This window comes from Bufo bufo, chromosome 1 (genome assembly GCF_905171765.1).
Source record: "Bufo bufo chromosome 1, aBufBuf1.1, whole genome shotgun sequence".
NCBI classification, from domain to species: Eukaryota; Metazoa; Chordata; class Amphibia; order Anura; family Bufonidae; genus Bufo; species Bufo bufo.
Window position 1 is genome coordinate 530,283,722 of NC_053389.1, and position 27,828 is coordinate 530,311,549.

Sequence of the window (27,828 nt, forward strand, 5' to 3'; positions counted from 1 at the left end):
ACGCCTTTTTGATCACATGCTGTTGCAATTTTTGTGATGTAATGTGACAAAAATGGCTTTTTTTACACATTTTTTTTTTACGGTGTTCATCTGAGTGGTTAGGTCATGTGATATTTTTATAGAGCTGTTTGTTACGGACGTGGTGATACCTAATATGTATACTTTTTAAAAAATTTTCACTTTAGCACAAGAATAGCAGTTTTGAAGCAAAAAATAATCATGTGTGGGTTTTGTTTTGTTTTTCTGTTTTTTATTATAAAATAAGGGGAAAGGGGCTTTTTTACTTTTTTTTTACTTTACTTTATTCATGACATTCACTTTTGGGGGTCTGATCCCCTTTGAAATGCATTACAATACATCTGTATTGTAATGCATTGCCTGTTAATGTATGGTACTGAGTCATACACTAACAGGTTGCCTAGGAGACCCAGCCTGAGGCTGGATCTCCTCGGCTCCCATAGAAGGCAGTTCCCGATGCCGTGCAGGGCATTGGGCAGCCTCTGCACGGCATCTGGCTGCCTTGTCACGCATCAGGTCCCTGCCACAGCAGCGTGGGGACTCGATGCTCTTCTCACCCGACACAAACCTCTGGTATGTCGCGGTCAGCGCGGACCGCAGCATAGAAGGGGTTAATCCGCCGGCAATGGCTTTTACAGCAATGCCGGCAGATACAGCAGGGGCCCGGTGCACGTCAAATTGGGGGAACTCAGTGGTTTCCATGACGTAACAGTACGTCAAAGGTCGGGAAGGGGTTAAAAAGCTATGTAGGCTTTCTTTCACCTAGGGCAAAGATTTGGTTTTCTGCCCTAGCCTTGTATCTGAATACAAAGCCTAGACAGAGGTGCTTGCTGGTGTCCCCATGGTACTAAACACATATTGCTTAGTTACTCTTCTGCCTTCAGCAATTTCATAGTCTTGATTTCTGAATAGTCAGGTGAAAACTAATATACTCGCTAGTAAAAAAATAAAAATAGAAAGCGGTTGTCTAACCCATCCTGTTATGCAGTCAATACACAAAATTATCTATAGTTACATACCTACTACTATTCTTTTAGAATTCCTATTTGCTTTCTCATACTGCAATCTTTTTATTTTAGTAGGAAACATACACAAAACAGTTATTCAGGTGCTTTAATAATATGGTATGAGGTATTTTTCAACCTATAAGATGCACTTTTTCCCCCAAATAATAATTAGTATAGTAGGAACAGTGAATACATTGCTCCTTGTGCTGGCTCTGTACTCACCGCTCCCTAGTCTTCTTTTGACAGTGCTGCACAGAGTTGACCTGCACACGGCATGAGGACATAGCTGCGTTCTGTGACCTCACGCTGTGCCACATCGGGTCACAGTACGGCAGGAAGAGCACTGTATCTCTCAAGAGGTGGCTTTTTTGGAGTAGGAGAGGTGAGTTGATTTTTTTTTTACAGATCTGAGGTTTGATTAACATTGCGGGTCTGATTTGAGGTCTGATTAACATTGGGGGTTTAAGCTGAGGTCTGATCAACATTGGGGTTGTGATTCAGGGTCTTGGCTGAGGTCTGATTAGCATTGGGGTCTGATTAGGGGTCTGAGTTAAGGTCAGATAACCATTGGGGATCTGTTATGAGGTCTGATGAAAAATATTTTTTTCTTATTTTCCTACTTTAAAACCTAGTTGCGTCTTATAGGGTGAAAAATATGGTAAGTATGTATGGTAGGTATGGTAATATTGTAGACATTAGCAATAATATAAAAAATACACTTTTGTGAAATATCACTAAAAATAGTCATACCACATAAAAAGCTTAGGATAAAACTCTTTATCATTAAATATGTCCCAGCAACCACTTCACCATGAAAATGATGTCTGATCCATGGGCAGCATGGTATAGAACAGAAGAATCTGAGTAGATTTCTATATACAGTTTTGTGGAAAAAGATTCAGTTTAACTTGCAATTTATTGATTGAAATCCCTGCTCACTCTATTCTTATAAGTTCAGTGGGTAGTCCTATTCAGTGACTGGCAACTAATTTTTGCATGATTATACATGTAAATCGCTTAGGTGGACTACCCACTGAATTCCTTGGCATAGAAATAGAATGGATTTAATGAATGAAATTCAAATTATACAGAATCTTTTTCCATAAAACTACATACCAATCTGCTCAGCACCTTCTACTCTATAACATGTTCCCCACAGACAGCACTTCACGTATAATGTTAGGTTCCCTTTCAGCCCATGATTCGCTTTACATCTATAGTTCTTAGTCAAGGCTGAATGGATACATGTAAAACTCCTAAACTAAAAAGACTGAAATGTTCACAATGGTAAGATATAGAATTGTGTTTAGATTCAGGACCGAATAAACCCTGATCATAAAATGACTGATCTGGTGAAGGATAATGACATGAATTTTCTCAGTGAAAAAATGAATAATGAAGTAAAGAAGTTGTCACTTCCCTTCCCACACTTTTTTCAACAAGCCAAAAAAACTATAAGGAAGACATTAACATGGAAGAAAGCAGTGTCCAACATAAAAGTGGCAAAGTTATGAAAAAAAAGAGAGAAGATCTACATTTCTCTTTAATTTACTCTGCTTTGAGCTCAGAAATGTTAATTGGTACAATTATATGTTAAAATCAATAGTAGCTGGAGTAGGCTTTAATTAGCAACTGAAAACTTTTCTTAGGTGCACAACATCCATGGACTGTAATTGTGTTGTTAGAAAGTTCGACCAAAAGTATGCTACACATGTAGATAATTGCTTGTGACATTGTTATCAATCACATGGAAGACATTTCCCTGTAGCTAGCTTAAATATTCCTTTGCTTTAAAATCAATGACATAGCAGTAATGAATGTTTTACTACGGCTCAGAAGAATTCACTACTACTACTAAAACTTCATTTGCTAATAGCATTGCAGATAATATACTTTCTATTATGAAAGTACATTACAGGATATACTTTCAATACACCCTTCAATTCTGAAAGCTGATTCATGATTTCCATGCATTATGGCCTTCCTGATCTGTCGCCTTGCCAATTAACTTTATGGATGAAATGTACATTGGGATTTTAGAAAACATAAGTAAAAAGTAAAGGAAAAGAGGAAAATACTAAATAAATGCACAATACAATCATGATTTCAGTATATAGAAGTTGTCAAATCATACTATTCTGCCCCTGCAAATAGACTGGACCTAAATCCAGTCATTTGGAAATCATATTATAGAAAATAACACCTACACGTTACACATTATTACACATTACATGTACACGTACAAGCTGCTTTTGAAGGTTTTAAACAACGTTCACCTATTAACAGAAATGATTTTAAAGGGCATCTGTGAGCAGATTTGTACCTATAAAACTGTCTGATCTACCTACCTGGCCCTGTTAATCAAAGTGGTGAGGGGGCAGCACTTGCAGAGAAAGCAGAGCCTCTAAGTGCAATTGTAATACCCCCATTGCTCCAAGAGGCTAATTTGAATATATTAAAATATCATTTTTCTCAGGATCCTGGGCACAAATGAACATGGGACAAACACAGATGTCTTAAGCTGCCAAGCGCACTTGTAACAGGTCAGCCAGTTTCATAGGTACAAATCACCTGACAGATGCCCTTTAATTTTGGCCAAAGTAAAACACTGACTAACTTCATGAAAAAGAGAGCACTATTTACAAGGGTCGCATATTGTAGGAAACATCTTTCTGTGTTCACTTTCCTGTTGTCAAAGATCTCATTTTGGTTTTCTCATCTCTATGCAATCATTTACCCAACTACACTGTTATTCAGTATGTATTTCCAAACCAGAGACTTGTCCACAGGGAAGAAACAACCATCTATAGGCTTCTTGCCCCTAATCAGTACACAGCAGATTACTGTTTGACTGGATAAGATGCCTTTGATGCAGTGGTCTGGTTTTTATTGAATAAATCCACTTATTGTATGGCAACTTACTTACCAGCAATGCTTTTTACTGACAAGGAGCAAGAAACCTGAAGCAATTGTGTATAGTTCGATGTCTTCTTTTGGAGGAGTCTCTAGTTTGGCTGACATGATAGTTTTTTCCTTTTGAAGGAAAACTAATTTACATACCTTGCCCTTAAAGAAGCAATTCCAACCAAAAACGACATCTGTCATCAGAATGTTATACATACATTCACTTGTGTTTACATTATAAAAGGTGTTTAGAAGATTAAGAGGTTTGCCCTTGTCTTTGTTGGAGCTTTAGTGAGGAAGTATAGTCACATTATAGGCCAATCAGCTGGTGAATTATGTATTCATTCTCTAATGAATGTTTGTTTTCAGCCATTTTGAATAAGGAAGATCACATTCTACAGTAAGTTATATGAAAAAACAACCTTCACCAAGTGCAGAATATGTCAATGTGACAAAATGTCATACTGGCATATTGGTGACACATTTTTTTTAATGCTCAGTCATTAGGACCTATTTGTTCTTGAGCTAGGTTGTCTATTGCTATTAAAAGTTTATTCTGATATTTATTATGATTATGGCTCCTGAAATGTTAAAAACGGTGACTGATTTAAATGAATGTAGATGTAATGACAAATACACATCATAATTTATGCATTACTTCCTTATGGGAAAGTGAACCAAATATGAAAATAGATTTTTGTCCTCTAATGTAGGTTATTTTACACAAAGGTTTTTTTATGACATTGACACAAAGATTAACTTGTACCTTATACATTGGATGACAACAGCCATGGTGTCACATAACCGATACTACTTGTCACGTTAATTATGTTGTTTTAATTAACATGCTGCTCAATATAACCTCTTTGAAAGGAAAAGTATCACTTGTGATGAAAACATATGCTTATAGGAGAGTTTCTGCTGACAAAAATGTCCCTTCTTGCTGAAAGATGCTTTAATCAAAAGTTATTAGAGTAGAAAGATTTCCCAAAGTCATTCCATTCTGTGAGAAGTTTGATACTGATTCTGTTGAGAGTCTTTTGGTAAAGGAGTATAGATATAACAGATTGGTTGCCTCACCTGTAGGCAATGAACTAATGCATGAGATCTGAAATGGATATGCTGTACTCTTTAAAGCCCTTTAAAGTCTAAATTCATCCTTATATTTTGGGGGTATTTTTTTTTAGAACAGATCCAATCAGATTGAACAATCAAAATACTATTTTTTGGGATCAATTGTAAAAGGCCAACCAAGCCTGGAATAAAAATTCAACATCCAATATTCTTGAAATGACTTAAAGTGGGTCCAAAGGGAAGATATTAAAATATATATGTCAGATTTTTTAGATGGAGTGCAGCTAAACTGAGCAAAAGAGAACTCTGTGTAGGTGTTAAATTAACAGAGGTAACATGTTTTATAGAGTACATGTAAACTGAAATCAAGCATTTTTGAATTTATGTGAACCCCTCTTTAAATAGATGGAGTCCATCAAGAAGATTGAGTTAACTGAAAAAAAAAGGATCATGACATTAAAGATTAGGATGAAGACAAGGACTTAACTACAGCTGAGGCTGAGAGGTTCCACTCAAGTACACGAACATCAATCAAGAGAGGCAGCATCAGAGCCATAAAAAAAACTGATAAATGCTTGTAAGTTCCCCAAGGAAATCTTATCATCGATACATTTATACAACTTGTATTGAGTTCAGTGGAAACTGTATACATCTGTATCCCTAAAAGTGACAGCAGGCAGCTAAAATGTTATGGTACTCTGACTAAGTGAATGTATGTCTGTGAAGGTTCTCATTTATCCAGTTCATGGTATATCTGTAAATAATAAATCAAGGCAACTGGACTTACTGTAGATTTCTTGAAAACGTTTCACTCATTCTTCCAACGAGCTTTCTCAATTCTGAGTGACTGTACAAGAATTCTCTGGGAATAAATATGTAACTGAATCATCATCTGGTAATTATACCCAACATGGGGTCAGAGGTCATTATACCAAGCATGGGGTCAAAGGTGTTGAATCCATTATCCTAATTGGAGTCAGTAGGTGATAATGACCTCCCAGAAAAAGGTTTCAAGACAGCATTGTATGTGGCAGACAATAGACAGCATATGGAGGAAGTAGAAAGGAAAGCCCTGACCACTTTTATGGGAATTACACAGAGTCATTGGTTCAGATATGTGGATGACACTTGGGTTAAAATTCATAAACAAGAGTTACAGGCTTTCACCAACCACATCAACTGAGTGGATTATAACATCAATTTCACGCGGGAAGATATGCAGAACAACAAACTGGCGTTTCTGGACTGTCTTATAACAGTGGAAGAGGGAAGGAAGCTGGGAATAGAGGTCTATTGAAAACCAACACACACAGACCAGTACCTGCTATTTTATTCCCACCATCCTCTAGACCACAAACTGGGAGTCATCCAGACTCTACACCACCGAGCAGAGAAAATCCCCACCAGCACAGAGGCCAAGGCAAAGGAATTCAAACACCTCAGAGGGGCACTTAAAACTTGTGGGTATCCAGATTGGGCCTTTGTCAAAACAGAAGGAACATAGTAACATAGTACATAAGGCCGAAAAAAGACATTTGTCCATCCAGTTCGGCCTGTTATCCTGCAAGTTGATCCAGAGGAAGGCAAAAAAAAAAAAAACCCTGTGAGGTAGAAGCCAATTTTCCCCACTTTAGGGGGGAAGAAGAAGAAAAAGCACCAAGACTACCAGTGAGGGCGAGAAGCATGACAGACGCAAGAATATGGTTATCCCATATGTAGCTGGGGTGTCTGAGAAACTCAAAAGGATTTTTAATAAACATAACATCCCTGTCTGCTTTAAACCCAGCAACACACTGAGGCAAAAACTGGTTCACCCAAAAGACCCAACGCCTAAACACAAGATGGACAACATTGTGTACGCAGTCCAGTGCAATGAGGAATGGTCAGAACTGTATATCGGCGAAACAAAACAACAACTACATCAGCGTATGGCTCAGCATAAAAGAGCCAAAACCTCTGGTCAAGATTCAGCCATGTACTTACATCTAAAAGAAACAGGTCACACCTTTGAAGACAGTCAAGTATTTGGATAAGGAGGCCGATTGGTACAAACGAGGTGTGAAGGAGGCCATCTACGTAAAAATGGAGAAGCCAAGCTTGAATAGAGGCGGGGGGGGGGTTAGACATCTATTGTCTGCCACATACAATGCTGTCTTGACACCTTTTTCTGGGAGGTCATTATTACCTACTGACTCCAATTAGGATAATGGTTTCAACACCTTTGACCCCATGCTGGGTATAATGACCTCTGACCCCATGGTGGGTATAATTACCAGATGTGATTCAATTACATATTTATTCCCAGAGAATTCTTGTACAGTCACTCAGAATTGAGAAAGCTCGTTGGAAGAACAAGTGAAACGTTTTCAAGAAATCTACAGTAAGTCCAATTGCCTTGATTTATTCTTTACAGATATAAGTGAATGTAATCTATGGATTTGGAGTTCTTTATTGGAGTTCCAGCTCCAATATAGGAATCCTTCGTCAACAAGAACAATAAGTACTAATGCTAAACCCTAAGGATATAAATATCATATTATAATTACCAAGTAGCCTTAGGAATTCAGTTTAATCAGGAATATTATCACTAACTGTTAAACCACTTCAGTATTTTGACATTTCTGCTTTGGGCACCAACCATTTTGGAAACCCCAGATAAAATCATCCACTTTACCTTCTTGACAGGAAAAAAAATCTGTCTATGTTGGTTCTCCTGTGTGTACAAGATCTGAGATTTTATATATATATGTATATATATATCTGACACTATGATACATACTTTCTTTGCTATGCAGGTAAACATAATGCAGTTATCTATCTTACTACTTACTGTCAATAACTTGGGAAGCCCAAGTCCTTACTATGGAGTCATAAGAGTTCTAGTTATACCTCTAGAATAAAGGTACTAACAAATCTAGATGACAGTTTGTGCATATCTGCATTAGCAGTTGTCAGGAATAGATTCCAGCAAAAATAAAGGAGGAAATACATCAACTGGCAAAATACAAATGCCATTACTAAGTCTGGAACCCTGTGGACACAATTATAGTGGATAGGATTAGGCTCTTGCTTGTGGTGTCCAGCATATGCCGGTTTGCTGGATCCAGAAATTCAAATATTCTGCTCTTATGCCATGCAAGTGTACACCTAGCCTTAAATACTATTGCACAACAAAATTCTTACACAATCCTTTGCATGCAGAAATATTGCAAATAAACTTCAAGATATATATTCCCCATATCAACAGTTGATCAGACTCTTGACTGGTTAACAGTCAGCCACCAGTTTGTTTGCCTTCTCTTAATGCCTATAGCAGAAATTCATGAACACCTAGTAGTGATTTTTTTTGTTTGTTGAATATTTCCAACTTTGTCAATCTATTTTAGGTTCATCTGTGCAGGAGTTATCCTATTCCAAGCAAATTGCAAAGCTTCCTTTTCATTGACAACCTTTATTTTAAGATAGTTGAATATCTGCCACCTACAATTGTGGAAACACGATGCTAATGAAAAACAAACTCCTCCTTATAACATCATTTACTAGATTATTACCAATTAGTAGATATCTCAGAAGCAATAGGCTTTAGTACACAATATATCTAATGTAATAATATAAGATATGCAACAATGATTTTTGTGCTGCTTATAAGCTGGTGAACAATAGTTATGATACTATCATTCAGCAAACCTCTGCAGACATAATCAAATAAGCAATCCTGTGACAAATGCTGGAAACTCTTACTTGTGGTTAAATAATATACTGATTATTGTAACCTAAAGCAACCCATCATGTCGACTAATTGAGAGGAATGCCAAGGTCACTTAAGATCTTGATTAATCCAGCCGGCTTAGAAGTCAAAGAATTGTGGCCTTAGAAACCACCATATATCCAGGATCACTCAAACATATGAAAGCATGTGTATACTAACAGCACTGAGGGAACTGAAGTGTGTTTACTGTATACAAGCCGACATCTAAATATATAGGTGTCCTTAAGTATTTAGTGATTTATGTAACATGTAACATTTTTAGAGTTACCAACTAAAGAAAGCGTTCTAATGCAGCTCAGCTTTGCTCAGTAGCGCACTAACAAGATTAAGCATTTGTATTGTGTTCCCTAGGATTGCCCTACAAGTGGAAAATATAAACGCCGAGACTATGAATTTTTAAACACAAGGGAAGCTGCTGCGTTTGCATGATTACAAAGACTAGATGGGAATATTTCTTTGTAGAGTCAAAAGCACAGATGATCTTCTCTACAAAAGCATATATACACATAGATAATGAAAAAGCATGTGATGCATGTTATTTGAATACAGCCTGAAAGGCTCCCTGCTGTAATGTAGAATTAATTTAGTGATACTTAATATCTTGAAGGATATATGACTCCCATTGACCTATTTGACTTGAAAGCTAATTACGGTTTATCATCAACCATTTACATATACTGATAACGCTGCCTACAATGATGTCCAGTGATACTGACTATAATCTCTTACCCACACATAATGGTTTATGGCTAGGCACAGGTAAAATAAAGAACCAGAGACTCCTCCTAACTGAAGTCTGACTCCTCTGTCTAATGGCCCGTTTACACTGCTCAATGGAGCAGACCTTTGTTGGGAAGGAAGCGTTCCTTCCTGACAATCTCCTGATTTTCAGTGGAGGAGACCACTGCATTTGCATGCAGAGATCACATCTACAGTATGGGGAGGATCGATCGATAATGCCATCCCTCATCCCCATACAGAATCATTGTTTGCCGGCAGCAGAGTGTGATTAGACAGTATGATCTACCGCTGGCAAACAATGATTTAGGTGACCGCATGGATGATCCTATTACCCGATGAACAAGTATTTCGCTCATTTATCAGGTAATCGGTGGCACCTTTACACAGGCAGATTATCACTAACAAGAGTTCATACAAAAGTTTGCTCGTGATAATCTGCCTGATGTTCAGGCAGTGTAAAGGGGCATTTCATCCAGCCAACCAGTACCCTGCCTTGTATAGAGAAGGAGCAAGAACCCTGGAATTGTACACAGATAAGTGGTGCTTTCTGTTGTATTAAACTCCAGTTTGGCTGACATGCTAATTTGCATACATTTTCCCATGGAGCATTACATCTTCTGAACATAAGTCTCCAGTCTCCATACAGTGCTGGGTCCCTTCAATTAGAAGGTGTATACCTTCCCAAGCCCTTCATCAAAGGCATCTCATGCAGACAGCCAGTATCCTGCTATGTGTTGATGAGGGGCAAAACCCCCCAAAACCGTCTACTGATGCATTGTTCTCTAATTTGACAGAAATAAGCTAGTCAGCATACTTTTTCTCCCCATGGAGCACTGCCAGTAAATAAATTTCCATACATCTGCTGGGGCTAGCATGGGAACTAGTACCTTCAGTGAGCTGTGTTTAACACCTCAAACAGTGATACCGTGGACCAATTTTCGTTTCATTACAGCTTCAATTTCCAGCCTGAGTACTGGTCTAATGACTTGAATTTACAGCATCTTCTATCCTTGCAATATTGATAATTTGGGTCATTACACCCACAGTAAGGCCCAGATTTGCTACTGTAAAACTGATGCAAAAAATGCTTCCATATTACAGTCATGTGGATGAGGCAACCAGTACCCTAGTCTGTACTGGTGATGGGAAAGAGCACTGAAACAACTGTCTACATATGGGTCATTCTTCCCCTTTGGCTTGGCATACATGAGCTAATTGATATACTTTTAACCATGGAGCACTGTATTAAAATCCCCAGTACACCCTTTTGGTCACTTCAGTGAGAACCAGTCCCTCCTTCCTAAGCAGAAAATGGCCCCTCATAGTTCTACTAAATTAGCTTTGGGCAACATCGAACTGTTTGATGATCTACGTTTAATTTCACGAACATTAGAATCATTTCCCTCACTGTGTATGCAATATTACAGATACCTGTGACATAGTCAAATAAGCAATAATGTAAAATGATGAACCTATATACATTATGACATAGCCAATGCATGCAATCTATAAAGCAGCATTTGCACAGTTCATTTCTGTCAGTTGTAAAATGTTTTTAAATTGTCATTTATGAATGAAAAATTGCATTAAATAAGTTAGGTTCACACAAAATTCTTCTGACATATACAGTGCCTGGCAAAAGTATTCAACCCCCTTGACTTTTTTCGTATTTTGTTACATGAAAGCCTTTAGTTCAATGTTTTGTTAATCTGAATTTTATGTGATGGTTCAGAACACAATAGTCTAAGTTGGTGAAGTGAAATGAGAAAATATATATAAATAAAACTATTGTTTAGAAATAGAAAACAGAAAATTGTCATGTGCATATGTATTCACCCCCTTTGTTAGGAAGCCCCAAAAAAGCTCTGGGGCAACCAATTACCTTCAGAAGTCACATAATTAGTGAAATGATGTCCACCTGTGTGCAATCTAAGTGTCACATGATCTGTCATTACATATACACACCTCTTTTGAAAGGCCCCAAAGGCTGCAACACCTAAGCAAGAGGCATCACTAACCAAAAACTGCCATGAAGTCCAAGCAACTCTCCAAACAAGTAAGGGACAATGTTGTTGAGAAGTATAAGTTAGGGTTAGGTTATAAAAAAATATCCAAATCTTTGATGATCCCCAGGTGCACCATCAAATCTATCAGAACCAAATGGAAAGAACATGGCACAACAGCAAACCTGCCAAGAGACGGCTGCCCACCAAAACTCACGGACCAGGCAAGGTGGGCATTAATCTGAGAGGCAGCACAGAGACCTAAGGTAACCCTGGAGGAGCTGCAGAGTTCCACAGCAGAGACTGGAGTATCTGTACATAGGACGACAATAAGCCGTACGCTCCATAGAGTTGGGCTTTATGGCAGAGTGGCCAAAAGAAAGCCATTACTTTCAGCTAAAAACAAAAAGGCACGTTGTGAGTTTGCGAAAAGGCATGTGGGAGACTGCCAAAATGTATGGAGGAAGGTGCTTTGGTCTGATGAGACTAAAATTGAACTTTTCGGCCATCAAAGAAAACACTATGTCTGGTGCAAACCCAACACCCAAAGAACACCATTACCACAGTGAAACATGGTGGTGGCAGCATCATGCTGTGGGGATGTTTTTCAGCAGCCTGGACTGGGAAATGGGAGAGAGTTGAGGGAAAGATGGATGGTGCTAAATACAAGGATATTCTTGAGCAAAACCTGTACCATTCTGTGCGTGATTTGAGGCTAGGACGGAAATTCACCTTCCAGCAGGACACTGACCCCAAACACACTGCTAAAGCAACACTTGAGTGGTTTAAGGGGAAACATGTAAATGTGTTGGAATGGCCTAGTGAAAGCCCAGATCTCAATCCAATAGAAAATCTGTGGTCAGACTTAAAGTTTGCTGTTCACAAGCACAAACCATCCAACTTGAAGGAGCTGGAGCAGTTTTGCAAGGAGGAATGGGCATAAATCCCAGTGGTAAGATGTGGCAACTGCTCAAAGAGACTTATCCAAAGCGACTTGGAGCTGTGATTGCTGCAAAAGGTGGCTCTACAAGGTATTGACTTTAGGGGGTGAAAAGTGATGCACATTGACTTTTTCTGTTATTTTGTCCTATTTGCTGTTTGCTTCAAAATAAAAAATAAAAAAAACATCTTCAAAGTTGTGGGCATGTTCTGTAAATTAAATGATACAAATCCTCAAACAATCCATGTTAATACCAGGTCGTGAGGCACCAAAAAAGTCAAGGGGGGGTGAATACCTTTGCAAAAGGCACTGTACATCTGTATAGACATCTATTAGCAACACTATGCAATCATTGACATCAAATTTTCCAGTCAAATGTAAAAAAAAAAAAAAAAAACTTTTTTGTACTGACATTTTTGCAATGTTTTTTCTCAGGGGATTACCATGGGAAAACCTGCATGTGAAAAGCCTGCATGTAATTTTCTATAAAAAATACAGTAGTTTGAGGTATTTGCCCTAGAACTGCTTCTTTGAATGAAATCCACCATACACAGAAAGAAAATGAAACAGGCAGTTTTGAAGTTGATTTTTTGTTGTAGTTGCTTCTTGTTTTTTGCTTTTTTTTAGAGCCCATAAACGTTCACAGTTTGTACTCCAGATGTAATCATTAAAGTTTCACTGAACGTTTAATACTGTATGTCATAGCCACATATCAAAGCTTTTGAGTTAGAGTGGTCCGAGTGCTGAGAACCCCACAGATCAATAAAATGAGGAGCGCTCACACAAAGCACTCTCCCTCCTAGCTGCAGGAGATGGACTTGAGAAGGGCTCATAGACTTTCCATTGAGCTTATCTTCAGTGATGATGGCTCATTCTAGCAATCCATGGGGGTCTTAGATCCCCAACAAATCAAAAACATTGATATTTGACTATGACATATGAAAGGTTTTTTGAAAGTACAGTGACACTTTAAATCGGTTCTCTGGGAATTATTAAAATGAGTAAAATAGTTAAATATTACTTTATTATAAATATATTCCCAAATACCTTTAATTAGTTATAATGGCTAATTTTGTCTTAGCAATCATCAGGAGAAATAAAATGGCCGCCACCCTATTAGTAAACACAAAACCTGTCTTAATTACAAAATAGAGAAAGGTCAGAACACTGAGCTAAAGAGCTGCCTTATCCTCCTCTCTACTCTACCTGTCAGGGATTATCATCCTGAATATAGTTTAATATGATCTTCAGCTGAATCTCTGTAGGAATGGAGACAGCTGAAGTAAAGAGAGGACAGAAATGACAGGCTGTGATAATGTGCTGCTGATCATTAGTCACCCTACCTCCCTTCTCTCTGTACTTCAGCTATCTCATCATTAACTCCATTACTACAGAGATTCAGCTGAATATCATATTACATTGTATTCAGAATCATAATCACTGACAAGTAGAGCAGAGAGGAAGACGAGGCAGCTCTTTAGCTCAGTTTTGCAAAGTAACTTGTTCTGCTGTGTGATTAGGAGAGGTTTTGTATGTACTAATAGGACGGCAGCCATTTTATTTCCCCTGATGATTGCTCCCTAGGCAAAATGAGCCATTATAACTAATAAAAGGTATTTGGGAATGCATTTATAATAAAGTAATATTCAAGTATTTTTTATTCATTTTATTTTATTAATTCCCAGATAACCCCTTTAAGTTGACATGACTGTATAACTACATTGTTAATTTTGAAACATTTTAAAAACATTTTGATCTCCGCAAAACAAAAGAAAACTAAAAGAAAACAAAATAAAATAATGGGTAAAATGCAAAAACGAATCTTAATCATTAACAAACAAGACAAATGATTCCATATGATTATGCACAATGATACTCCAATCAACATAATTAGAGACTTTTTTGTTCCTAATTTATGATGTGTATATTCACTAATGAACACAAGAACACAGGCCCATATGGCTACATAAAATCATAATGCGATTGTTATGTATCATCAGAGGATTGTACAGGTTTATTTGTGGCTTCTTTTCAAACCCTAATCTTTTTTTTTTTTTAAATAATAAATATATTTCTTCAAATATAGAATTTTTCTCTAAGCAAAAAAACTACTTAGCTATGGTCCATAATTAGATCTAAAGGAGATGTCTCCTTCTTTTGCAGGAAACTGTGCTACATCAATTTCATGGGTAAATAGGAGATTTTCCCACAGGAGACATCATGTGGCCCCATATTGATCAAGACTGCAGTGGAACGTTCTTTGCTGTTGCATTGCATAATGGAAATCAGGCATTGGCTGTCATGGTTTCAGAAGACTAATTGCTGGTATTTGAGACAAATCATAGCCTCATTTATAAGGTATCTCTGGTTCTTTCTTTTCAAGTAATTGAAGCCCAGTTTAAGGTTTTGCTTTTCCATCAAATCATAGCCAGTATGGTAGCTAATACAAATATGTATATAAAAGGAGTAGACAAATTTCGGTTGTGGCTATTAAAACCTGATCAGGTTGCTTGTGATACATTATGTATTGAGCAACATATAGTATGATAAATAGGAAACTATTAAAAATAATTATGTTTCGTAATGGAGTTTTACTGGGAAATGGAAGATTTAAGATGAGACAAAAGAGAATAAAGACAGCCAACCAGCTAGAGCATATTAATCTCATTTCTTTTTTGTACACCTTGGCATGCCTGAACAAGCTAAGTAATTTCTCTAGAGCTTATTGAAAGTTGTAGGCTTTTTCTTTCTTTCTTGGTTTCTTGCAACACACAATAATCCCAAGATAGCCCCTCAAGTCATGGTATAAGTCTCACAAATCTTCTGCAGTACAGTATCTGATACTTGTGCTCAGAATGGAGAGGATGAAAAGGTTTCAATGGAGCAATGTTAACCTAATACACAGTCCTGCAACAAATTGCTGATAACTGAGGGAAATTACTCCTGACCAGAATCATTCATGAACCCAGCGTTTTCTTTCTATTCCACGGATCACAGATGTACCACAATCTGTCATGACCTCATAAGTCGTAAAAACTAGTTCCAATTTGTAAACCAGAAAACTTTCAGAATCTAACAAACTGAAAGAAAACATTATTTTTTTTTTACAGACAAATTTGAAGATAAATGTAAACACTTGTTAAATATTACTTTTAAATATTGGATAAGACAGCATTAAAATATCACGGTAATAGGTTTATTTTTAAAATAAATATATATTTTTTTAAATAAACACAGTTTTTTCTCTCCTAGTTTCATAACTGATACAACAAGGTAAAAATTGTTATTGACACATAACCTTTACTCTTATAGATTTGCTACTTTATGTTGTTGCATTGCCAAAAGTTAATGCATAGTTAGGCCATTCGCAATAGACAGCTGTTGGCTGAACACATGGTTAAGGCTGCTTTCACACAGCCAGTTTTTTGATCAGAGTCTGATCAGTAATTGTGAGCCAAAACCAGGTGTGGGTAAAAAACACAGAACTGTGCAGATCTTTCCATGATATGTTATCTCTGTGTTGCCTCTACTTTGGCACACAATCATTGATGGAAATCATTAATCAAACACTGACTGTGTGAAAGCGACCTAAGCCAACAGCAGTTTCATTTAACCACTTAATGTACATGCACACTTGGCTTAGCCTAAAAGTATTGTGAATGAAGAGAGGGAAGTAATCTATTGTTAGACACCTCTGGGGGTGCAAAACCATTGGTTGTATACAAGACCATAATCAACCAGACAAACCTAGGTGATAACCAAACCCATATTCAAATGCAAGGCAATTGTACAGAAACTGCCCACATAATGTTAGTAAGTAGGTGAACATGAAGAAACAGAAAGATACCTGTTGCTCATAACAGGTGGCAGCTCAACTCCCTGAGAACAAATGTATTAAGAATGATGAAATCCAACTACCCAGTCCTTCTCGGCCCAACAGCTAGTGTCAAGGGAAATCAGGAGGTCATCATACAAATTAGATGGTGCACTGGTCCCACGGAAAGTGGCCGGTTTGGCCTTTATCTAATTTGTATGGCCAGCTATAGTCTAATATACTTATCTGAACAACTCTCAAACACAATTTCCATTATAATAAAAATTAGGAGATTAGGAGAAGAAAAAAAATTCAAGATAGCTATTCATTAGAAAAGATGTCCACACAGCACTACAGTATGTATTTTTTTACTATTGCCTTGTTAGATTTTTTCACATATTTGTTAATCTGACTTTTCATTACTACAATGAAAAAGCTAACAAAGTTGAAATTTTATTAGTCTTTATATCAGTAATTTATGTTATTTTTCATAATTTGAATCAAGCAACAGCCTGTATAATTGTTTAGAGCATGATATTGTACATACCAATAATACAATAATACATGAAGTCCAAATAATACCATTGTGCAGAGTTTAAATACCACCATAAGGCGCACAACTAATATTGTCACATAGTGTCAAAACAACAAATCCAATGAGTCAATTTATCTTTCATGAAGCATATGCAGACCCTCATCTAAGCTCTCCCTAGCAATAATTCTTTCTTTTCTAAACTTCAGCATAGACATTTTTGGATAGCAACTGTTGCAGCAGAACACCAACTTTGGTGCCACATTTCCTCGCTACAAGATTGATGCTGGCCGGCACTATGGGACCACTGTTGCCCATTGACCCGAAATGTTTCAATGTGGTATCTGAAATATTATTTTTACTGGTTGTCCGAATTACTGGAGGTCTTTAACGTATACCTATAAAAAGTTATGTTTTTTTTTTTCAACTGGAGCTGTCAGACTTCATTCTGACCATTTTCTTTTCTTCTTGAGCTGCAGTATTCCAATTCTCCACTGTTACCCTAAATGGCTATTTACAGATTTTCACAATTTCTGGAATGACTGATTAAACTAAATTTTCTTAATAAGGCCAGTTTTATATGAGCAAGAAGCTTGTCTAAAATTCTAAAACAGAATATAATCCCATCCTTGGTGCTAAATACAGAACTCCTGCCCAGAGCCATAACACATGTGTGTAAAACATATGCATTTTGTTTAGGTCCATTATTTGGTGGGTCCATTATTATGTTTAAAAAAAAACTTTATTACCCAGTACAAAATGAATTTTGCATACAGTGCATGGAAATGACTCATTTTGGCATCTGTATGTCACCCACTGATATGATTGGGACACCTTAAAGGGAACCTGTCATGTTGAAGCTGCAGACAGCATGTTATAAAGCAGGAAGGGCTTAGCAGATCAAAGTATAGTTTTGTGGAAAAATATTAAATATAACATATAATTTATGCATTTAAATCTATGCTCATTCTGGGCTTTGAAGTCAAGGAGGCGGTCCTATCAATGATTGACAGCCTTCCCTCTATGGCTATGTACACAGAGATAGCTGTCAGTCACTGATAGGACCATCTCCTTCAATGCCGAGATCGAGCATAGATTTAAATGAATAAATTACACTTTTTTTTTAAATCTTTTCCCACAAAGCTATATATCAATCCACTCAGCTCCTCCTGTTCTATAATATGCTGCCTACAGCTTACATTGCATTTTCATAGTGACAGGTTCCCTTTAACATATCCAATCCTGTATTTGTTTCTGATATACCATAAGTGTAAAAATATTACACATTGTGCTGCTTGCTCTAAGTCCTTCCTCATGAGATGTGAGAAATTCTGTCGCAGGAAGAAAATCCCATTGGAATGCTTATTTTGAAAGGCGTTGCTTGATAAATTGTGTTTTTCTGGGTTTTTAGTTTTAGCTTCTCTTAGTAAAATGATGTATTTTCCCTCAAGGCTATCACGCAATGAATTTAAAGAGAACCATTTACAGCCTTGCAGCTTGTTATTATCACAACCTCTAGACGGGGAATTTTATGATTTTTACCTCAAATTCATATTCTGCACATCTAACGCTCACAGCAAACTATAGCATAATTTAATTGTATAGTGGGAATGTAAGGGTTTTCCCACCATGTCTGTGGCATAATAACACTGTATAGTCTATTTATTGTACCTTTAAAACCCTATGTGTGGACAGCTCTCCCTGCTGGGAATGGGGACCGAACAGCCTTGTTTTCAGGATTGATAGGGGGGAGGTGGGAAAATCCACTGTAGGGTGGATTCACATGTAGTATTAAGTATTAGTATTATATTTCCTGCATTTATTTTGTAAAAAAAAAATCTGTGACCAAACATTAGAGGTATGTCAACAGGGAAACATAAAATGTTCTACAACAGCATGTATGTTAGTGGTGTTTTCTTTATTTTGGCGTGTTTTTGAATCAGTGAAAGTTTTTCTACAGTATGTAGTATGTTCTAGTTATGGCATTTTTTTTTATTATTTTCCCATAAAGCTTTCTATAGAACTGGAAAAGTAACATTAAAATATGTATTGATTTAAAAGTGAATGACTTAAAATATGCTAAATTGCACCAAAAGTTTGCCCACATTTCCAAGAGATCAATGTATGATTTCTCAATTTTCCTATTTTATACTATTACACTTTAGTTCATAAAGTTACCTTCTAAAAGTGGTAATAATTCTTCTTTCTTAAGAAACAGATTAGCTGCTAAAAAACTGTTTGGATACTATGGAGTTCTTCAAGAAGCATTTTTCCTGCCAGCAAGAAAGATTATCTGAAATGTTCTGTCTGTAGCTGTTTTCCTCACACTCCAAAAGATTATGAGGCAGGACCTATGTAACACTAGCAAAGCCAGACAGACTGGCAAAAACATGCCTCTAAGGACATTGCAGGTTTCCAAAAGTAATGAGATAGCGACCCTGTAGTATTTCCAAAGTAACTAGACTGTCTGACAGGAGCCAAAATATATCAATTGCCTTTCAGTGGGAGCTTCTGCAGCCTCATGCTTCCTGCATATAACACCAGCATTATAAAATCATTAGATTTGAGATGATATTATCTAGGGGCTGTATGAAATTTCCGCATTTCACGTAACAAATTACAAAAAGTACAGTAAAGTCATACTGTTAATTTCCTTGACCTTTAAAATATAAATTGAATGGCGCTTGAATATGGGCCCCATTTTCACAGATGAAAAAACCTATTTTGTATTCATGAAAAATGTAATCTCATGTTGTCTAAGACTGAGCTTAAAGTCCAATTCATCTTTAATAGGATCTCTGGAAGGATGATCTTCAGGGTCTTTCCTGACCCTTCTGTGGCCAAGCCAATCATTCACAGTTTTCTACAAGGTATTTCCCTTTGCATAAAAATGCAGACTTAACTTATGGGAATAATTTAACTCACATCTTGGTACTAAATGGGAATTATTAATGGGAACATTGAGGTTACTGACAATTTAGACATAGGAGATATTTTATGACTCTAAGAGGTTTTATTGATGATTTAAATTATCTATGTAGGTGATCACCATATGCTTTGCAATGTCAGGTCACAATGCAGTGCGGACCCAGAGAAGACCATGGAGCAGTAAGTGCAAAGTGCCATCTGGAGAGGTAAGTCTATTCAGCTATTTTTCATCTCATCTGAGGTCTGATATGGGTCTGATATAGGATTCTGATAAGCGGGTCTGATCTGAAGATCTGAGATGATGGTCTGATATAGGAATCTGATATGGGGGTCTGATCTGAGGTCTGATATTGGAGTCTGATATGGGAATCCGATTTGGGGGTCTGATATGGAAATCTGATTTGGGGGTCTGATCTGAGGTCTGATATGGAGGTCTAATATGGGGGTCTGATATTGGGGTCTGATATGGGGGTCTAATCTGACATATAATACGAGAATCTAATCTGAGGTCTGATATAGGGATCTGATCTGACGTCTGATATAAGGGTCTGATCTGATGTCTGATATGGGGGTCTGATATGGGGTCTGATATGGGAATCTGACATGGGGGTCTGATCTGAGGTCTGGTATGGGGATCTCATCTGAGGTTTGATGAAGATTAGGGGAGTAAGATGCAGATCTGATAAAAAAATTTGGGGGGATTTTCCTCCTCTAAAACCTAGGTGTGTTTTACTATGAGGTGCATCTTATAATGCTAAAAATATGGTAAATAAAGAAAAATACAGGAAACTCTCGCTATCAAGCGACTGAACAGTGTTTGATTAGTAATTTCTGTCAGTGATTATGAGCCAAAACCAGGTGCGGATCAAAAACACAGAACAGGTGCAGATCTTTCCATTATACCTCATCTCTGTGTAGGCTCCAATCCAGGTTGTGGCTCACAATCACTGATGAAAACCATTAATGAAAATCACTGATCAAACACTGACTGTGTGAAAGCAACGCAAATATGGTTGTTCACTAATTACAGACCTTTTTTTTTTCCCATAAAGGCAAGTATCCCTTGTACAGATATTAATATACAGCTGGTTTACTTTACGTTCAGAATATTGTACATGACAAATCTTGACACTTTATTTCTTACAACTTTACAGCTCTTTTATGCTTTTTAAATAGAAAAGCTGTCAGGTCTCTGACAGTAGCATCAGATATTTTGCTCTGAACTTCTTGAAAAGTATATTATTTTAAGTGTAATATACTGTAGTTGTCTTAAAGTTGCTTCTGTAAGCAAAGACTGCAACCCTCCAGGGGACTCCTTTATGTCTGCTATAGTTTTGAAGAATTGGTTGACACTTGACAGCATGTCACATGATATCTGTCATAGAAGGGTGTTTGATTATTTACGTACATCTTGGCCATAGACCGAAAAAACCATCATCATGTCGTCACTACAAGGTGTTCCTATGGTTTTAGAACAATCATTTTAGAATGAGAAATGGAATACATTGTGCACTATGTGATGCTTATTTTGTCAACATAAATGACATTATTTGAATGTTTAGTAATCACTGTTGGTGCTCACAAGTATTCAGTAGGGACTTTACCCCTGTCCAGATCACTCCCAGTGATTCTACAAGGTCCATTCTATAGACTCACTCAAAATCAGCACTTACCTACGTAAAATCAGCCAAGATGCACTGGTAAGATGTATGATATCATTGAATTTTCTAAAGGAAATATATTATAAAACTGTGATTATAGCTCAAAAATGGTGACAGCCGTTCTTTAGAGTTCTTTCTATTGAGAAAAGATTGCAGCAATCTCCAGTGGCAACATCCCTCTAATCCATAATTGCTTTCTATCTCAGGCTGTATGAGAGTCTCCAAAAAAAGGGAGAGAGAGAGATCCTTGAACCACAGAAGAGCAAGAAAATCTTTTACGAACATCTTCTGCCCATTTGACTGCCACAATCACCCATTCTATCAAACAAAACACTTCTGATAGAGCTCGGTAAAAGTTTAGGAAATAAAATGGTGTACTATGTACATCTCATATAGGCTCCCCCTGACACCTTTTTTCATTTTTTTCAAAACTTGACAACTACAACTGAAGAGTGACGGCAGATAACAGTTTGTGCTGTCCCATTACCGTATTATCCCTGTACTATGACATCATGGGTGCATGTGACATCAATATATGTATTAGTTTCCCATGAGGTGAGGTCGCAGTAGACTATGTCATTATCTCTGGGGGATAATATTATGGTGTGCATTATTACTATATTGTGATATCACTGGCTGTATAATTATTGTGCTGTAGCACCTTATCCCTTTACTGTGACATCGCTATGTACATTATTTCTTCATTGGAGCATCACTGTGGGCATTATCTTGCTATTGTGACATCATGGTGTGCATTAGTCCTATACTGTGAAATGACAGTGCACATTATTATATTATTGTGCCATTATTATGTGTATAATTTCTATACAGTAATGTCACTGTAAACATTATGACTGTCCTACAGTATGACAACCTGAGCATCAAGGCAACACAAGGTTATTGTTTTATTTGCTAAGTTTTTATAATATAATAATACATTGAGGACCCTACCTTCATTTTCTCTTTGGCATCACAATGCTCTCACTGATATAGTACAGGGATGATGTTTAAAGCACTGTCACAGTACAGCGATAATACTGTGATATAATATAGGAATAATGCTCACAGTGATGTCACAGTACAGGGAAAATGCTCACAGTGATGTCACAGTACAGGAAGAATACTTACAGTGTTATCCCTATATACATTATCCCTCCATCATGATATCACTGGGAGCATTATCCCTGCACTGTAACATCACTTTGAGCATTATCCCTGCATTGTGACATCACTGTGAGCATTATCCCTGTACTATGACATCACTGTATTATCCCTGCACTATGACATCACCAGAAGTAGTATATTTGTAAAATAATAATCATTAAACGTTCCATGTTCTGTACATAGTGGAGTGGGATCAGTGTTCCCTCTAAGCCTTTGAAGTCATTAAGCGATGCAGTTAGGTAGTCGGGCGATACATCGTGAAAGCTGGACAATCTGTTAATAAGGGTTTAATCCCATGTAGAGCTCATGGGGTAAACCTGCAATACTGTGCTACACAACTGTCATTTAAAGTAGTATTCCCAAAAGTCTGATAAACCCAGTCAGACGAGAACAAGGCTATCTGAAGAGGTGGCTCCACATATGTGGCTCTCTTCATTTACTTCTATGGGAGAAAGGGACCTACATCTATAGGACTCCTGTGGATATGCCATAAAAGTCTCACATGCAATCCTATGTAATACCACAGATAACACAGTGATAACTCTCTGAGGACAGATAATGTAGAAGATGTCACCTGCAGTCCTATGTAACACCACAGATAACACAGTGATAACTCTCTGAGGACAGATAATCTTGCAGATGTCACCTGCAGTCCCATGTAGCACTACAGATAACACAGTGATCGCTCTCTGATTATAGATAATATAGTAGATGTCACCTTCAGTCCTCTGTAACACCACAGATAACAGTGTTAACTCTCTGAGTACAGATAATGTAGTGGATGTCAATTGCAGTCCTATGTAACAACACAGATAATACAGTGAAAAACAATCCGAGTATAGAAAGTGTACTGTAGATGTTCTCTGCACTCCTGTGTAACACCACAGATAACACAGTGGTAAGCCTAAGCGCAGATAATGTATTAGATGTCTGATATAACACTACAGATAACACAGTGATAACTCTCTGAGTGCAGATATTGTAGAATATCTCACATGCAGTCCTATGTAACACTACAGATAACACAGTGATAACTCTCTGAGTACAGATATTGTAGAAGATGCCACCTGCAGTCCTGTGTAACACCACAGATAAAGCTGTGATAATTCGGAGTACAGAAAATATAGTAGATGTTACCTATAGTCCTATGTAACACTGCAGATAACACAGTGATAATTCGGAGTACACATAATGCAGTAGATGTTACCTACAGTGCTATGTAACAGTACATACAGCTCAGTGATAGCTCTCTGAGTGCAGATAATTTAGAATTTGTTATGTGTATTCAGATAGTTATCACTGTGGAGTTATATAGGACTGCAGGTCAAAACTACTACATTATGTAGCAGTGTTACCTGCAGTCCTATGTAACTCCATTCATAACACAGTGATAACTCTCTACTACAATGTAGCAGTATTATCTGCATCAGATCTATATAACACCACACACAATAATAACTGTTTGTGTACAGTGATACTAGATGGTGCCTCCAGTCCTACGTGCAGCACTCAATCCTGCTGCCGCCTCCTCCTTCTGGCCGTGCTGCTGCTATGACCTCCTCTTCCTTGTAGCAGCAGCAGTGTGGCCAGAGGGAGGAGTCATCACCAGCTTTGAGCCCCCACAGAACGTAGTAGTGATGAGTGATTTTCAGAAAATTTGATTCGGCTGCTTTGCCGAATTTCAAAAATAAATTTTATTTGTGACGAATTATTTTGTCATGAAGTGCATTCCTTTGTATGTAGTGAGCACAATGAGGGGGAACGGCAAAAGCGCCTTGTCCCATTCATTGAATCCCCTAAGAAGCCACGTTCATCGCTGATCGCAGCATCTAATGCTACAATTGAGGCCTTTCAGGGGCTAATCAGGTAAAAAACACACTCCCCTTTCCATTTGCATGTGAGAGGCCGTTGTGGCGATCTCAATTGAAGAAACCACGGAAATCTCGGACGGTGACATGATATCGTTGTCACATCATCATGCTGGCCAGGCACGGCGACATCATCACTGATGACGTCACTGCGTCCGGCCAGTGGGCTGGCGTGGTGATGTCAAACATCACCACAAGCAAGATTTTACGCTGTATCTTCAATCAAGATGGCCATGATAGCCTCTCCGCAAGCATGAGGAAATTCGTCTTTGTGGCAAATAGAATTTTTCCTGAAATTCAGCTGGAAGTCAATTTGTTTGGATTTGATTTGCTCAACACTACTTCTGAGCAATAGTCCCAAGCCAGACTTGTGGCATTGAGCGTCCCACAGAAGCCCTGAGCTGGGTAAGCACTGTATAGAAGCTGCACAGCCGTGTGGCCATACAGTTTGGAGGGAACACTGAGTGAGACCCCATTCCAAGTTCTGCTTGTTTAAATCCCTGGGAATATGTTTAATTAATACTAACATCTAGAAGTTGCTTTTTAGCAGATTCTTAATAAAATGTGGTGTTTCACTAGCATTTACAGCTGTACCCTCATATAAACCATACTAGAATTTACCACAGCCACCAAAGTTGCAAATTCATAGCTAAAAATCTGTCATTTTATAGGTGACCTAAAAGGGAATCTGCCAAATGGTTTATTTCATACAAACTGCCCAGAAGTGGTTCTACAGAAGTGGCTTTTGCTTCCTTTTTTTAACTTGTAAATTAGCTCTTTCAAGTTAAGAATGCCGCCGGTGCTTTCCCCATCGAAGTCAAGCTTTCCTCACCCGCCTCCTACCTCCTGCATCTTGACTGAGTTTTCCATGTTCAGGGACACGCAACTGAAAAGAGCATGCACAAGAGCTGAGGAGGCCAGGAGATGACATTCCCTGAGCTGTGGTGGAGGTAGAGGTCCAGTGAGGAAAGCTTGACTTCGAGGAGTCCTTGACTTGAAACAGAGAATTTGGATATTGTCAGTACAAGGATTAAAGTTGATTTTATGCAGTTAGGCTACTTTCACATATTCGTTTTTAACTGATCTGACAGGGATCAGCAAAAATGCTTCCGTTATTGATAATACAACCAGTTGCATCCGTTATGAACATATTTTTTGTATTATTTTTAAAATAGCCAGGACGGATCCGGCACTGAAACCATTGTAAATCAATAGGCGCTGGATCCATTTTCTATTGTGTCTGAGAAAACGGATCCGGCACCATTGACGGAATGCAACCAAATGGAATGGAATGCATTCTGGTGTACTCCATTCCCTTCCGTTCAGTTTTGTTCCCATTGACAATGAATAGGGACAAAACAGAAGAGGTTTTTCTCTGGTATTGAGATCCTCTGCTGAATCTCAATACTGGAAAAGAAAAACGCAGGTGTGAAAGTAGCCTTAGAAAAAGGGAACAAAAGTTACTTCTGGAGCGCCATGAGCATATTGCAGAGGAACTGTGGGTACTTTGTAAGACATAAACCAGCTGGCAGGTTCCCTTTAAAATCATTACTTATAAATAAGATGGAACAATACATCTAACATAGAAAAATGGAAATCATACATAAATTTATAGATGATATAGCTGGTAGACATTCATCACTCCACCTGTTATGAATACAAAGGAGGATATTTATCAGAACTGGTGTAAATGAAAACTGGCATAGCAACCAATCAGATTCCACATTTTATTTTCCAAAGAAGCTCCTTTACACCAGTTTTGATAAATCTCCCCCAATATTTCTAAGGTCGTGAGTAGGAATAATGTGATATTTGTACTTACTTTATGCATTCAATACATTGCACTCAAGTTTATTGATATTTTCTACTTGATTCATCATGAAATACATCCACTTTAATAATATATATATATATTTTTTTTTTTTAGATATAAACAGATATTTCAGTCGATAAACCTTTAGCATTGATATTCTGAAAGGATTTCAATTCTATGACAATTATAACATCACTGGTATAAAAAGAAATTAGGAAGTGTTTAGGGGGGCAGCCTGATTTATTCCTACATTTTGAAGGATTGTCATTTAATCTACATATCCCTCTGTTAGGCACAATAAGCACAATCTTCTTTACTGGCTTTATTGATCCATGTATTTTGTTAATGGTGTTCCCTGTTTGCAAGAGGTTATAAGAGAAACTCCAAAACATATCTTGTTGCAGAAATCTTTTCAAGAAGTACAAAATTACCCTGCGTCACTAGATTATATTCACTTGCTACAAAGATGATTCCAGCACTAACAGGGGTAAATGGGTCATTAAAACAAGAAAGTGAGAATGCAAAGGCTCTTGGCAGACAAACATTTCATTTACTTCAGTACTCCAATAACACATGCTGCTTTCAGAGCCTGGCGATGTAAACCATAAAAAGAAGCATGCTCTGCATAAATTATTCTACTTGAAGGAAATAGCGTTCGTCATAGGCACAGCTTTAAACAAAATAGCTTACCTTAAAGAGTCTTAATATATTAGCGACCATAATGGAAACAGAACTTGCCGCAGCTCCAATCACTGCAGTTATTCTATCCGGCTTGGTAAAAATAGGTGAATCTCCATTTGCACATCTGACATCAGTGGCATCTTTTTCTATTAAAGCTTGCACAAAGGTTAAAGATTGCTCCAAGGCATAAGTATCCCTTGAGCAGGTGTCAAGGATCCGGATCCCTAAAGAAACGTTTGGAAGAAGGTCCTGGTCTTTGTTTATCTGGTCTATGGCAAACATCATTGCCTCTAGTCTGTGAATTCCTTTTTCTTTTTTAAGTTCCCCACAAGGCACCCCTCGTTCTCCTCTTGAATGGACTGGGAAAAGGCCACCAAGTATAATGTCCCCTTCCACTCGGATAGAGTGGGCATATTCTTGACTTCCAACTGTATGTATCAGGCTTAAGATCCAATACAGCCTTATGACCAGAAACATGGTGGAAAGGCTGCCAGACTTTGATGATTTTCTTTCCAAAGCCAATCTTGTTGAAGACATGTTCACAATCCGAAAGCCAATGCTGTGATTTCTTATGCAAAAATGTAGACCCTTTTAATTTGCATCTACTCGATGTTACCATCAGTGCCCACTAAGTGATAATATAAGATGGTTCACCGGATAAATGAGCAGTTTCTGTAGCAGCGAGAAATTTTGAATCAAAACATCAATTTTGTACATTCTCCACATTCAGAACATCATGCAGGTGAATTATTACATCAGAAGAGTCTCTCAGCGATTCAGTGTGAGGCAGTTCTCTCCAAATCATATTCATTAGATACTGTCCACCTGAAGAAGAGAACAGAGAATATATGCTTCAGTCTTTACATTTGTCCTCCAGACATACTAAATATGTAAGTAACATTACCTTAACA

The 27,828-nt window shown here is 37.7% G+C and overlaps 1 protein-coding gene across 1 annotated transcript in view; it reads right to left on the reverse strand.

Annotated features, from left to right (window-relative positions):
• The window catches only part of GRM8 (glutamate metabotropic receptor 8), a 1,632,513-nt gene extending 1,605,059 nt beyond the window's left edge, over positions 1-27,454 (reverse strand). The window contains exon 1 of the mRNA XM_040413776.1: positions 26,927-27,454. Coding sequence (XP_040269710.1) covers positions 26,927-27,454 — 528 coding nt within the window. The remainder of the gene's footprint in view (positions 1-26,926) is intronic.
• Between the last annotated feature and the right edge of the window lie 374 nt (positions 27,455-27,828).